This window comes from Dipodomys spectabilis, unplaced genomic scaffold, assembly GCF_019054845.1.
Source record: "Dipodomys spectabilis isolate Male_0828 unplaced genomic scaffold, ASM1905484v1 ptg000141l, whole genome shotgun sequence".
NCBI lineage: Eukaryota > Metazoa > Chordata > Mammalia > Rodentia > Heteromyidae > Dipodomys > Dipodomys spectabilis.
In genome coordinates this window covers 10,976,678-10,991,507 of record NW_024870818.1, presented here as the reverse complement: position 1 = coordinate 10,991,507, position 14,830 = coordinate 10,976,678, and the positions used below count along the sequence as shown (strand labels likewise).

The 14,830-nt window shown below is 39.7% G+C and overlaps 1 protein-coding gene across 1 annotated transcript in view; it reads left to right on the top strand.

Annotated features, from left to right (window-relative positions):
- The window catches only part of Acyp2 (acylphosphatase 2), a 115,624-nt gene extending 102,920 nt beyond the window's left edge, over positions 1-12,704 (top strand). The window contains exon 4 of the mRNA XM_042691266.1: positions 12,245-12,704. Within this exon, the coding sequence (XP_042547200.1) occupies positions 12,245-12,359 (115 nt within the window). The 3' untranslated portion in view covers positions 12,360-12,704. The remainder of the gene's footprint in view (positions 1-12,244) is intronic.
- Positions 12,705-14,830: the final 2,126 nt, after the last annotated feature.

The following is a 14,830-nucleotide window of genomic DNA, read 5'->3' as shown; positions in this document are numbered from 1 at the left end:
AAAACTTGCTCAAGATGACCAAATAGGAAGTGGCAGCTGGATTTACACGAAGCATAATCATCTCCAAGACCACTTCCATTATCACTATGCAGGCACCACTAAATCAAATGGAAGTAAGAGTGTATCTGTCACTATGCGGACCTAAAAGCTTTGGTCATGCCTCACTTGTCCCACCTTCTCTGCTCCCAGGCTCTGGCTTCATGGCTTGGTTCTGAGCATAGCTCATAGCTCATGCCTTAGTAGCTGAAGAGGTGAATGACATGCCATTTCCCACTGGAGCTGAGTAACACCTTGTCCAAGACCAAGAGTCTCATTGAAATTGCACCAGCAGTGTGTGATTGAGGGTTATAGAGCTTGCTGAACAAGCACCCCCCCCCCCCACTTAGGCAAAGGCTGGAAAGAATTTCACTGTAATAGCAGTTATTAAGGGTCCACACTGTATAACAGATGCATTAGATATTTACAGACTTTGACAGAGTATTTAAAAATGAGGATTTGTTTCCTGTGATACAAACAAGGTAAGTAGCCATGCTCAGGATTCCTTTCGTACATGGGTGGTATAGGACCTCAGCTACACCCTTCCTATGATGTATAGATGCTCCAACCTGAAGAGGACATAGACAAAGGCTCATCCTTTCAGTATTCATTTACTGAGCAGCATCGTGCTGGATGTTGGGGATTTACTTATCCAGTAGCTTAGCAAGTAGTAGCACCCTCATTTTAAAGACAAGGATATGACTCTCTGGTTAATTATGGATGTGCTGGGATTCCCTGGATGATCATCTGACATATACTTCAGACATTATGTCAAAATATCATTAAAACATTTGTTTTGATGATATGGTATGGAAGTCGATGCTATTATTTGTTCACATGAAATTGAACGAGGGAACTTATTAAAGAGGGGAGAATAGCAAAAGATGCTAGTGTGCTGTCTTTCCATTATTTATGCTAGCTTAAAAGCCTGAAATGGTTTGGCAACTCAGTATTTTCCAGCATGCATCACATTAGCTTTTAATTCATTAGCTGTCTTTTCCTACTGTCTGCTTTCTTGCTATGGTGCGTGTTTTGTACTGGTGCTGCAGGGTATCTGAAAGGATTATTCCGCCCTACTTCAGCCCCAGGAAACAGAACTGCTATGAATTATTGATAGTGTTGGCTTTCTAGTGCTTTAATTTCACTTCTTTGTTTCAGATGAGGATATTAGTTAAATGGGACTTTTTTTTTATATCACGCAGGAGCTTACTGTATTCTAAAGGAAATTCTAACTGGCTTGAATTATAGTAAAGATAACCGTATGTTGATTCTCCTTCGACATGGGATAGATTCTCCACACGTTTCTCTCCCCTACATCCTTGGTCACAGTACAGTTCTCAAACTGAGTTCCACAGCACCCTTGGGATTCCCCAGCCCTTGCCAGAGGGCCTGAGTTATAGCTGGAGGAGAGAGAGGCTGTGATAGATGTGTGTATGTGCATGTGTGTATGTACACGCATGTGCATGCACGCACGTGCGCGCACACACACACACACACACACACACACTCAACCATTCTCTTGGTTCAAAGAACTCTTTTCTCCTGGTACTGGTGCCTCACGCCTGTAATCCTAGCTATTCAGAAGGCTGAGATCTGAAGATCGTGGTTTGAAGTCAGCTCGACCAGGAACATCTATGAGACTCTTGTCTTCAATTAACCACCCAAAAGCTAGAAATGGAACTGTAGCTCAAGTGGTAGAGTGCTAGCCTTGAGCACAAAAGCTCAGGGATAGCTTCCAGTCCTTGAGTTTAAGCCTCAGGACTGGAAAATAAGAAGGGGGAGGGGGAGGAAAAGGAGGAAGAAAGAGGGGGTTAAAAAGGAGTAGGAGGAGGAAGAAGAGGGAAGAAGAAGGAGGAGGAAGGAAAAGAAGAAAAGGAAGGAAGAACTTTTCTTACTCTTTTATAAGCATAAAGATTTCATGCAAGATTATGTTGGAAGAAAGTATTCTTCTTTTTTAAAAGCCTGAAAATCCAGAATTACTACAGAAAACAGGATAATAAGGGTTTGGAAATCTTTGAGATACTGAGAAAAAAATGTCTAAAGACTTTTAAAAGCACAATACCTCTGAGTGTGAACAAGCAGGGACTGGACCAGATTGAAGGTGGCGCCACAGCATGCCGTATGACTTAGCATGCAGGACTTGGTCCTCCTATGATGTCCTAAGAATCCCGTGTATACAGAAAAGCCCTTTGCTGTGTTTGTTTATATCATGAGAAAACACACAATCACAAGAAGTGCAGGAATATTTGGGCAGCTGGAAAAACTCATAAGTAAGTTGCTTTATATACTCATATTCAAGTGGTTAGTCAGGTATATAGGCCCCTAACATCTTTTGAGAGGATGGATACATTGACTACTTGTGTTATTTCATAGGGTAAATATGTTACTGTTTCCTGTAATGACAGCTATTATTGTTTTTTTTTTTAACTTTCCAAGAGTGTATAACAACCAGGGAGTTTGTTTTACATTAGATAAAATGAATAGCCATGCCCAGGATTCCTTTCTGTACATGATGATTTGAAATACCCCTCTCCCATGCTCAGAAGCCATAACCTGAAGGGAGCCTACAGACGATGAAAGCTTGTTCTTTCCATGTGTATTTAATGAGGATGAACTATCACCAGACACTGTGCTGAGGATGGGGATCTAATAGTAAGCAAGACTCTGACCCTGTCTTCTTTGAAATTGCCCAGCAATGTGGAGGAAGCACCTTATGAGTACATAAGCAATTACAGAAGCAGAGCAATTTGCAGAATGTGATTACCACCACAGCAGAGAGATAGGTAGGGCCCTTTTCATATTGAGGCAAAGAAGGGACCCTAGGGGTGGGGGAGCAGCAACCCAAGAGCATTTTAGAAAGCCACAGCTGGCCTTTGCTAGCTGCTAAGGTCATAAATGCGTGGCACTTACTGTATTTGATGGCTAAATATGCACCATCTACCCCCAAGAATTTCACTGAAATGTTACAGAAACCCTGAGGGGGACTGATAGTTGATGACTGCCCAAATAGGAACAAGAAAAAAAATTATAGGACAGTGAGTGCAATTAAACAAATACTTCCCTAATCAGGTAACACCAGCACTGTTTTACTTATTAATTTATAATGGCCCATTTATTCATTATAATAGCCCAAAGGCTACTTTAATACGTGTAAGATCTTTTCTCTTGTTATTCCATAAAACATTCTTCTCACAACTGTGTATAATCTTCATCACACAGCTAAGAAATACCTCCATAAGGAAATCTTTGGCCATACTGTTACTTTATAATTGTTGTAGGCAATATGACTTGGATTAAGGAATAAAATAAGCTTTACAAAAATGTTTCATTTTTTAAAAATTTCTACTTAAGTTGTATAAAATGTATTGCAGTGAATGAGCACATGGCTATTCCATACCATAACCCCTGTCAGAAGACTTTCCCAATTTATGTTCTTATTTTTTACTTTTTGCTAGTTGAAATTTGTTTTTTAAGTTATGGATCACAATCCTTAAATAGAAATACCTGAAAGATATATGCATACTAACAGATGTCAGTGTCTTTCAAGCACATATAATTTATCCATCCATCCAGCCATCCATTCAGTATTTATGGAGGTTACTAAACAAATGGATAAAATATGCACAAGACAGACCTGGTACCTGTACCCTGGTCATGCTGGCCCCTTGGCTGAGTGAGCATGGTTCATTTCTCTCTCTCTCTCTCTCTCTCTCTCTCTCTCTCTCTGTACTTGCACATTCCCTGTAGTAATTCTCTGAGAGGCAAGTAAGTAATGTAATTAAAGACCTTAACTAAAAGAACAATTGAAAATTATTTCTAAATTAATTCAGATAATAAGTACACCATATGGTTTGTATATAAACCATAGGAACCCCAAATAAATAGAAACTATTATCCTACCAGCAAAGCTTAGCTAAGTCTTGCTTAGCTTAGTGGAAGACTACTTGGTTCTCTATATACTAGTTTAAAAGCATAATTACAAAACAATTTTATTCAGAGGCTAATAGAATATAAATATATGTACCAAGACTGTACAGGACCTGAATTAAACAAACTACAAAACTTTACTTTCTTTTATTTGAAATTTTATTTTTATTCTTAAGTAGTTGTACAAACAATTTATCAAAGCAGTTTATGAATACAATGTGTTTTGATCAATGTCACCCCTTCAACATTCTCACTCTCCCCTTCCCTTTATTAATTTTGTGGTACATACAATAAATTCTTGATTGTTCTTCCCCTTTCCCCTCTTCATTCGTCTGCTCTTCTCCCCTTGGCCCCAACCCTGGTCTTGCATGTACCCATTTCCTGGTGCTGGCTTTGTTGGGATTTGACCTAGTCTTTGTAAAAAATTCTGTTATTTAAGCTCTCCATAGAGTCCATTATACTTAATTCATTTGTAACTATTTGCAATACCACTCAACATGTTTACTTATAGATTTATAGGAACATTCTTTCTATCACAAATTCAACCTTTGTTTCTCTGTGTCTGGCTTCACTAAATATAATTTTTCCAGGTCTTTCCATTTCCTTACACATAGTACAATAAAATTCTAATGGATAAGTAAAATTCCATTGTGTTTATATACCACATCCATTGAGGGGCATCTGGACTAATTCCATATCTTGGCTAAGGTGAATAGTTCTACAATGAACATGGTTGTGCTGGTGGCTTTACTGTAACCTTGTTTGTGCTCTATTGGATAAATGCCCAGGAATGAGATTGCTGGATCTAGGGTAGTTCTGTGTTTAGTTTTCGAGGAACCCTGTATACTGCTTTCTAGAACAAGCTTACATTCCTACCAATAGTGTATTTTGGCTGCATCCTTGCCAACATTTATTAATGTTACTTTTCTTGATAGTGGCCATTTTAACTTAGATGAGGTGGAATCTCGTGTTGTTTTCATTTGTATTTCCTTTATCTACAGATTTTGAGCATTTCTTCATGTGTCTAGTGGCCATTTTTACTTCTTCTGAGAGGTCTGTCTTTCAGTTATTACTCGTTTATTAATTGGGTTGTTGTTTCTTTGTTCATTTAATTTATTTAAATTTTTACATAAAAAGTCCAGTAAAAATTGGATAAAGTGATTTTAAGCAGTAAACCAATTTTATCAACATAGCACAAGGCAGCTTGCTTTAAAATATTTACATGATAACAAATTAAACCTTGCAAAACCTAAACCGTCCTTACAAAATTTTCCTGTGATCCTAGAACATAGAAGCCAGAAGCAAAACAAAAACCAGGCCAGAAGGAAACAGTATTTTCAACATATTCATATATACATTAAAACATAATACAGATGGTCAGGGTCAAGGGCGTTGGATAGGAAAGCTCATGGGTTTGTTCGCTGACAGCACCACCAAGGAGACCCAGGTCACAGGATGGGGTGAGGTCTGGCCAGAGTGTTCCCTAACGGGGTTGTCTCCAATGGTCTCTGACCATTCCCCAACAACTAGTGGTGACTTGGAGCTGGAGCTCATTTTTTTTGACACCTGCAGGTTTGAATTGCCCAAGGTTCTAGCCATGGAGTGAAGTGGAGGCTAAAGGATTTCTTCTTCCTAGAATCGGTCCTTACCTGACCATCTGTCCTACCACCCTGGTTCCACAGTCGCTCTAACTCAGTGTCTTCTTCGGGTTTATAAACAGCTCCAGACTTCTGCATGTACTTCTTAATATACTCCTTGACTTTGAGTTGCACATTCTCATTGCACTCCAGGTCCTCGGGATTGTTACAGTACTGCAGCTCCTTGTTCATAACACAGTGAGTCAGCTTGCCAGCCAGGTGCTTGAAGTCTTCAGCTGTGGTGATTCTGTTCATTTGCAATCAGGCTTCTGGTAAGGGTTCAGGCACTGGATGATGAACGGAGACATCTCTTTTCGGAATTTTTCTTTGCTTTTCTAGCCAGCTCACAAGAGGTGTCTGCTTTGGCTGTCTTGGGCTTTTTCGATATCTTCATGGGGTTTTCAGTGTATGTTGGGGTTCCCAGGTCCATCTCAGCTTCATGTTCGAGGCTGGCATCAATTCCAGGGCTTTCCCAAGAAGGAGTCTGCCCTGTGATTAGACAGTAGTAGTAAATCTTCCCTTCTGGATCTTAAGCTGTCTTCCAGTTGGGAAGTAACACAATAGTTTTCGGTTTGGGAGGACTGGGAGGTGGTAGATCCAGGAGATTATTTGTCACAACCATTTCAGGTGGCTGTAAGGGCTGAGGCTGTGGTTGGCTGAACTACCACTCCTTGAGGGTGTGCTGTGAAAATCTGCTGTCCCTAGATATACTGAAGACTAGTCTGGGTGTAACAGTACAGTTGCTGGGGTTGTCTGTGAGTAGGGTGACATTACACCATAGACAGTTGGACATGTGTATCCTTGGTAATATATGGTTGTTCAAGACTGTGCAGGAGAGTACGGCTGGCTGCTCTGCACTGAATCCCAAACACTGTAATTCTGTTCCTGGACTGGGCCTGGGCCTGGCAATGTAACGATCGCAACTTTGGAGTCCTGGTATACCACACCAGTCGGGGCCCCATATTGTGAACCAGAAACTTCCACAGGGGCTGCCACATGTGGCACCACTGGCACTGGTGGAGGGGCAGGAGGGGTTCTGACGAATGTCCTGCCAAGGGCTGGGCATGGTCATAAGGAGCAGGAGAGCACACAGGGTCCATGCTGGGCGTGGGCAGGAGCACCTTCCCAGCACTGGGGTTGCTGGGACCCACATAACCCTGCATGGGGTGGCCTCGTGGATAGCCAGTGAGGCGGTGCGGGGAGGCGGTACAGCCCAGAGAAGCACGAGGCGGCGGGAATGTCATCCCCGAGTTCTGCATCTGCTGCTGTTGTTTTTGAGCCTCCTTTGGGGCCAACTCTGGTTCAAATAATTTCCGGCACTCTTCAGTGCAAAGTTTACTGAGGTCTTTAATGTGAACTTTCTTTGTAGAAGTTGGTGTATCATACCTGTCATCTGGCCTTTTGGCAGAAGCCGTGGTGAAAGAGAGCCTCTTCCTTTGCTTTTCTCTTTGAGTTTGTTTGTCTGGGTCTTTCTCTCTTGACCTATTGGAAGTCTTTAGGGAAGCTGTTTAATCTCTGAAGGCAACAACATCCCTTCCTCCTGCAGTTACTGTGCTCTCCTTTTCAGTTTGACTTTTCTTTGGAATTCGATATCATCTCCTTCAAGTCTTTCCAACTGACCAGTAGCTTGGTGGCCAGATCACTTATATCCACAGTCATCTGGCTGTTCTTGACTCTTCTCTCTTTCCACATCGGATACACCCTCCTCCTCATTCTGGGATGGAGTCTCCTCTACAATGATTTCTTCCAGTTGTGCCATTGCTGTCTTTGGGCTCAATCTCAGTGTCACACTTTGACTTTGAGAGTGGCTTACTGGCCTCTGTCGTGGTTTAGCTCTCAACGTTGGGCTCAGCCAGCTGTTGCGGGAGGAGTTGTTACTGCAGCTCCTCTTCTTCCTCTACAGTGACGGTCTCTAACCGATCAAGGTCCTTTTTGCTATCCTTGCCTTCTAGCTCGCTGGTTGCATCAGAGGTTACACTGGCCATGCTATTTTCACTTATACTTTTAAGTCTGTGGAACCTGAGATTCTTTGGGGGTATCTGTGTCCACCTCTGTGGTCAGCTTGAGTGGTGTGTGAGAATGTGATATATTCTCACTGGAATATCCATCTCCTTCACTCAACTGAGGGACAGTCGTCTTTGTTTGAGACTAACATTGAATAATTGGAAGTACTTTGCTTTCCTCCGACATATTTTTAGTAAGAATGGGCAAGTATTCCAAAGTCTTTATAATCTCTTCCTGAAGCTTCTGGTTACTTTCCTAGCCATCAAAAAGCTCTGCCATCCAGATCCACAACTGAGATAGCCCATGACATTCTAGAAAGGACTTCAGGCAGGACTGTGGGTGTGTTCTGAATGAACTCAAGACAGTTAAGTTTCTGCTCCAAAGTTTCAATTCTAACCATTAGCTGGGATAAACTGAGTACCTGAGAGGCCCTCTCCATTTTCCATCAGTGCTTCTAGCTCTCTATCTACTGAGTCCTTCTTTCCAGATCGCTCTTTCTTCATTTCCCCCGCTGCTGCTTGGATACAATTCTGCTTTCTCCTCCCAGGTAACCCCGGCAATTAGCTGACCCGCAGAAACATTTCTGAGCTTCTTTTCCATATCATTGAAACTGATAGTTAGATGTTAATTCTGAGCCTGATGGAAACCAACCCTTAGTTGTCCATTCACAGTCCATTTTTGGGTTTTGCATTTTAGTTCACAGCTGTGATTCATGAAATGAGAGCAATTTCCTTTCTGAGTAGTATCTATTAGCTCATCATTCTTCAGGGCCATAAAATAGAAGTGAATATTTTTGTTTCGTGCATATTCCTTCACTCGAGCTTTAAACTCTTTGGGTTGTTTTTTTTTTGAGGGTTTAATTTATTTATTTTTTTGTTGGTGATGGAGCTTGAACTCAGGACCTGGGCACTGTCCCTGAGCTTTTCCTTTTAATAACTTTTTTATTGTGAAAATACTGTACAGAGGGGTTACAATTACATGGGCAAGGTAATGAGTACATTTCTTATCAAGCATTGTTGCCTCCTCCTTTGTTTTTCCCCTACCATCCCTTCCCTCCCACCTCCACAACTATACTCCCCTCCCTGAGTTTTTTCACTCAAGGCTAGCTAGCACTCTACTACTTTGAGCCACAGGGCCACTTCCAGTTTTCTGGTGGTTAGTTGAAGGGAAGAGTTTCATGGACTTTCCTACTCTGCTGGCTTTGAACTGCAGTTCTGAGATCTCAGCCTCCTGAGTAGCTAGGATTACAGGCAGGAGCCACCAGTGCCTGGTGAAGGCTTAATTTTTGATTCTCTTCCCGGTAGTTCTTGAGCTTCCTGAGCTCTTACCAATACAGTAGAGGGCAGTCATTGGACCTCTTGTCTTTTCTATCTCATGTTCATTTTCTTGATGATCTCAGCCAATTTGTCTGCTGACAAATTTCGAATTTTATTTCCTCTAGCAAGTCTCTCAGATTCAGCTGCCTACTCACATCTCACTGACATCTCAACTTAACATTCCCAAAGTGAGCTTCCCATCTTCCCCTCAGAATCTGCTCCTCTCATCATCTCTCCATTTCTGTACATGACAACCCCATCCAAATAGGTATTCAAGCCATTCTGGTGTCATCCTTCACACCTCTCCTTTTCCCACGCCCACGTCCAGTCTGTCGGCAAATCTACTTACTGTACCTCCAGAATTCCTTTCAAATCTGGTTACTCCTCACCACCATCACTACCCCCTTCCTGGGGAGCCACTCAACTCTAAGGTTCTCTCCTCATTCACTTGGGAGTATAATAAGTCAACTGTGACTTAAGGCTCATGTTGAGGTCAAAAACTAATGCATGAAAAGAACTTATCTTAGGGTTGAGCAAGCTGATAGTGATCAATAAATGTTAGCTTTCATCATTATTCCTGCCTTTTGTTTTCTGGGTGGCGGGGTGGGATGAGGTCAAGGGGAAAAGGGTAGATAAATGAAGAGAAGGGATGAAGAATGCAGTCAAAATTCAGTGTATGCCCTACAAAATTAAAAGTGAGGGAAGGGGAGAATTGAGAGGGATGGGTGAGACTGTTAAAAGGGGTGACACCAATCATGATGCATTCTAGTCATAAACTGCTTTGTTGAGTGGTAACTCCTGCGTACAACTACTTAAAATGTTTTTTAAAAGATTTGACTAGTAAAATTGATGCCATCGGCTTTTTCATAAAACTGAAGTTTATTCTTTTATGCATAAAATTTCCATTTTTAAGATTTGAACTAAATGAGTTAAAGAAAATGAATGCATTACTATGTGGATAATTTAGCTTCTGAGCAGTCGTCCAGAAAAAGTCATAAGTAATCACTTAAAAAACGAGGTTCAAGCCAGGTGCCAGTATTTCATACTTGCAAGCTAAGCTACTCAGGAGGCTGAAATCTGAGGATCACAGTTTGATGGCAGTCCAGGCAGGAAAGTCCATGAGACTCGTATTTCAAGTTAACCAGCAGAAAACCAGAAGTGGAGTTGTGGCTCAAAATGGTAAGAATGCTAGCCTTGAGCAAAAGAGCTCAGGGAAAGCAACCAGGCCTTGAGTTCAAGCCCCACAACTAACCAAAACAAAACAAACCATACACACATACACACACACACACATATAAGGTTCCAAAGCACAAAACAAACCACACACACACACATACACACACACAAGGTTCCAAAGCACAATGCCAATTTGAATCATTAGAATTCTCAACCTTGAGTGATTTTCAGCTAATTAGGAAACTTTGGTACAGAAAAATATATTTTTTAATTCAAGGTTATATAAAATTGTATTGCACAGTAAGATACAGCTGTAGCTTTATATCTGAAATAACTTTGGGGTCAAAAGAAACTCATAAAAATGTTTCTATAATAGCAGCTGGGGTAACAGCCATCACTTGTATAAAACAGCCTCATATTGTATTAACCTGTGGTAACAATAAATCTATTATCCAACTAGTTACTAGTAATTAGAAAGATTTTTTTTTAAATGCTCAACATTAGTACCTTGTTATCAACAGTGTATACAATAGGTCTGAATTACATAGGAAACATCTCTATTAAATACTAAAGTGTATAAATTAAACACATGGATTAAACCATTGCTCTAATAATTAGAAAAATGTTTTCAGAATAATTAGCTTACTCTTTAATGCGAGGAATTTCCTAACCTATGGGAAGAATAGTATTTGAATAGATAAGAAAAATATTACTCTAATTTTATTAAATGGTTACCAAAACACAAAGGCACAATGCCTATGTGCCTCTAATCATATAAAATAATATTTATCAACAACAACTCCAAGAAGTAGAAATGAGAGGGTTTTTTTCTTCATGTTGTTCTCTTTTCTTTTTGTCTTGTGTGCTTATCTGTCTTTAGGAGAGTAAGGAGGAGAACAGAAATGGAGGGACAAAGGATGAACAAACGCAGGAGTGGTACTCACTAAACATTGTGTTGAAAATGAACTCCAACTCGTGGGTGGGGACAGGAAGCAAAAACGGGGAGAGAGTGAGGAAAGGTGTAACATTGACTGAAAAGAAATGTATTCTTTTTTCTTTTTCTTTTTTTTTTTTGTTGGTCGTGGGGCTTGAACTATGGGCTTGGGCACTGTCCCTACGCTCTTCAGCTCAAGGCGAGCGCTCTACCGCTTGAGCCACAGCGCCACTTCCGGTTTTCTAGTGGTTTATTGGAGATAGGAGTCTCATGGTCTTTTCTGCCCGGGCTGGCTTTGAACCGCCATCCTCAGATCTCAGCCTCCTGAGTAGCTAGGATTACAGGCGTGAGCCACCAGCACCCAGCTGAAATGTATTCTTTATCTGACATTTGTAACTGTAGCACCTCTGTAAGTCAATGACCTATATAGTAACACTTTTTAAAAATTAATTTAAAAGGTTACTGGAAATTATTTTTATTATTTCAGTCAGTAATTCTCTCATAATTTTGTAAATATATACATACATTCATATATACACATTTACACATAAAACATAGTATGAAAGAGCTAATGAAATATTATGAATGAAGTAATGAAAAAACAATGGTGAATTGTTTTTAGTATAGGCCTCTTGTAAAAAATTTTTTTTTCTTTTGGTAATGGAGCTTGAACTCTGGGCCTGGGCGCTGTCCCTCAGCTCTTCAGCTCAAGGCAAGCACTCTACCACTTGAGCCACAATGCCACTTCCAGGTTTCTGGTGGTTTATTGGAGATAAGAGTCTCATGGACTTTCCTGCCTGGGCTGGCTTTGAACAGCTATCCTGAGTAGCTAGGATTACAGGCGTGGAATTTTTTGAGTTTAAAAACTAGATAAGGGCTAAGGTATGGCTTAGTAGAGTACCTGTCCAGCAAGGGCTAAGGCCATGAGTGCAAAACCCAGTACATCCAAAAAAGAGCTAGAGAATAATGAACTTAGAATGTTTTAAGGTGGTGAGGGGACAACCCTAATATGAAATTTGTAGTTAGCTTTTGTCCATAATTAGTTAAATTTTGTGTTAGTCCTAGAATGATAGACATATCAACAAATTTGAATATCATATTATATGCAGAAGTTACTTTGTAAATATGAATACCATTGATGTCCGTTGTGAGATCATTTTAGGTGATGCACAAATATTTTATATTCTAATTTGTATTTTGTTTTGGTTTTGTAGGAAGTCCTGGCTGAGCAAGGTTGGAAGTCCTAGTTCTCGCATCGACCGCACAGAGTTTTCGAATGAGAAAACTATCTCTAAACTGGAGTACTCTAATTTTAGTATCCGATACTAAGGAAAGAGAAATAAAAGTTGTAGTTCTTACACTGCAAGATAACTGTCTGTATTCTAAGTCTATATTTTAGAGTAATAATTGCAGAGTAGGATTAAAAAGGGGAACTCTCTGTTCTTATAGCTACAGAATTATATATGGCTAAACATGTCTGTCACTGGAATAAGTTTACTCAATTTTATGTTCAGGTAGAACCATAATATTCTAAGATGGAAAATGACATTATAAACAATTTCATGTGAACATTCAAGTTAAGCTTTGTCATGAAATGTTTAATTTCACTGAAAAATCACAATATACATGTTATTCCATTAGACAGAAAATAATAAAATTAACCACCCAAAATTATTTTTAGGTACTGTTGTCTGTGATAAATTTGAATGTCTTATGAATAATAATTGGCTATTAAAGTTGAGTAGTTTATTTTTTATTATATTAATTTTATGTACTTGTACAAAGGTGTTACCAGTCAACAAATCAGTTTACAAATACAATACATCTTGATCAATGCCACTTGAATAATCTGTTACTGAGTCTCTAAAGGATTTTAACCAGTGGTTAAACTAAATACATATGGTGATCAATGAAATAATCATAACAAGCATAAATAGTTTTAACATTTTGGTTAAATATGAATATAATTGCATAGTAAGCTGGACTTAATGTCTTCTTAAACTATATATTTTTTATATAGTGGATAAGATAGCTGGTGAGGAAAGCTATAAGATCTCACACTCTCCATACAGAAAGCCCAAGATTTTATCAAGAATTCTCAGTGGATGACTTATAACTGAAAAAGTACTAATACTATCCCCTAAACCTGTAATGTCATTTGAGGATTTTCAAATATAAATGATAACCAAGCCACAGAATATTTCAAGGAAAAGATTTGTTTCTACACCTTAGAATTACAAGATTGAATAGGATGGGGAAAAAAAACTGAAGAATTTAAAATGTTGTAGGTATGTGCTTGCAAAGATTCTCCAATAACTTCCAAATTGTGATAATAATGTAACCATTCACTAAAACTAAATTTTAGCCAGCTGGGTAATACATACCTGTAATCTCAGCTACTTGGTCAGCAGAGAGGAAGATCATAGTTCAAGGCCACCTTAGGCAAAGTTAATACAAGACTATCTCAAAAATAAACTGAAAAAGTAAAAGGACTAAAGACATAGTTCAAGTGGTAGTGTAGTGTACTTGCCCAGCAAGTTTGAGGTCCTGAGTTCAATTGCTAGTACAGTAAAAAACTATTTATGTGGAATTAAATACCTAAAACAAATGATGATTAAAATGGGGTCAGGAGGATCCTTGAGGTCCTGAGCACTTGTTCTCTCCTCCTCTTCTTTGTTGGTCTACTTCAAATCTTTTGGGAGTGCAGGTTGAAATTTCTGTTCTATGTATGGTACAAAAGTCCTTGCTGAATCCCACAGCCTAGAGAGGGAATCCAGGTCTCTTTACCTGCTGCATGGAAAAAAAGAGAGAAGGAGATGAAGGGCAGCCTGAGTTGGTTTGAAAGTTAATTTCACTGATAGATGGTAACAAAGATACCAAATGTATTTCTACATTTATATAGAAATAGGAACAATGTTGCATTGTCCTGTACCTAAATATATTTATTTAGGTCTACTAAACATACCTAAATAAAGGAATAAAGAGCATGCCTCTTGTTCTAATGTAGGTATCATGCTAAGCAGTACATGTATTGAACATTCCCCAGAAGAATTTATCAAGGTATTTATTCACGTGGGTTGTGCTCTCCTATTTCCTATTTCAGGTTCCCTTACCTGTGTTTGTGTTCCTTGTGTTCCCTTACATCAGAGAAGGCTTTGGAGCCAGATACCCTTGAAGAAAACTTTACTTCAAAGGTATCCTTTTAAAGAAAGCCTAGTCCTATTGGCTGAGGAGAAAGCTAGAAGCCTGGGCCTTTAGCAGGTGGGAGGGAAGCAGAAATAGTGAGAACCAGGGGGACAAAGAAGTCATCCAAAAAGAACGGTTCCTTGGAAAGGGATCCAAGGCTGTATCTTTCTTGAGTTATGGAGACCTGCTCGTTTCTCCCAACAGCACCTCCAAAGTAGAGTGGTGAGCAGTGTTGTACCCAGTGAAGCAAGATCACAAATTTAGGGGCTCCCACCTCCAGCAAGATTCTTATACCCCATAGTGCTAGCAGACATCCTACAGGTACCATGGCCCTCAGGCAGTAGTTATGGTAACTGGTTTTCTCTGAATAATACTTTTTGTGAGGGGGTAGCACACTGCGGAGAAACAAGAGTGAACTGCCCAACTCCCACACAGGATGGTGTGCAAAGGCTCCTTTTGATTTAGAGAAAATCAAATTGACATTTTTTTCCTACACAACTTTGGGAAACAAAATCTGTATTTCTCTACATATAGGAAAGTTTAGTATTTTCAAAAATATTGTCTCAGAAGTGACACTAATATATTTTTTGATATCCTTTAATAATTCTTTTCTC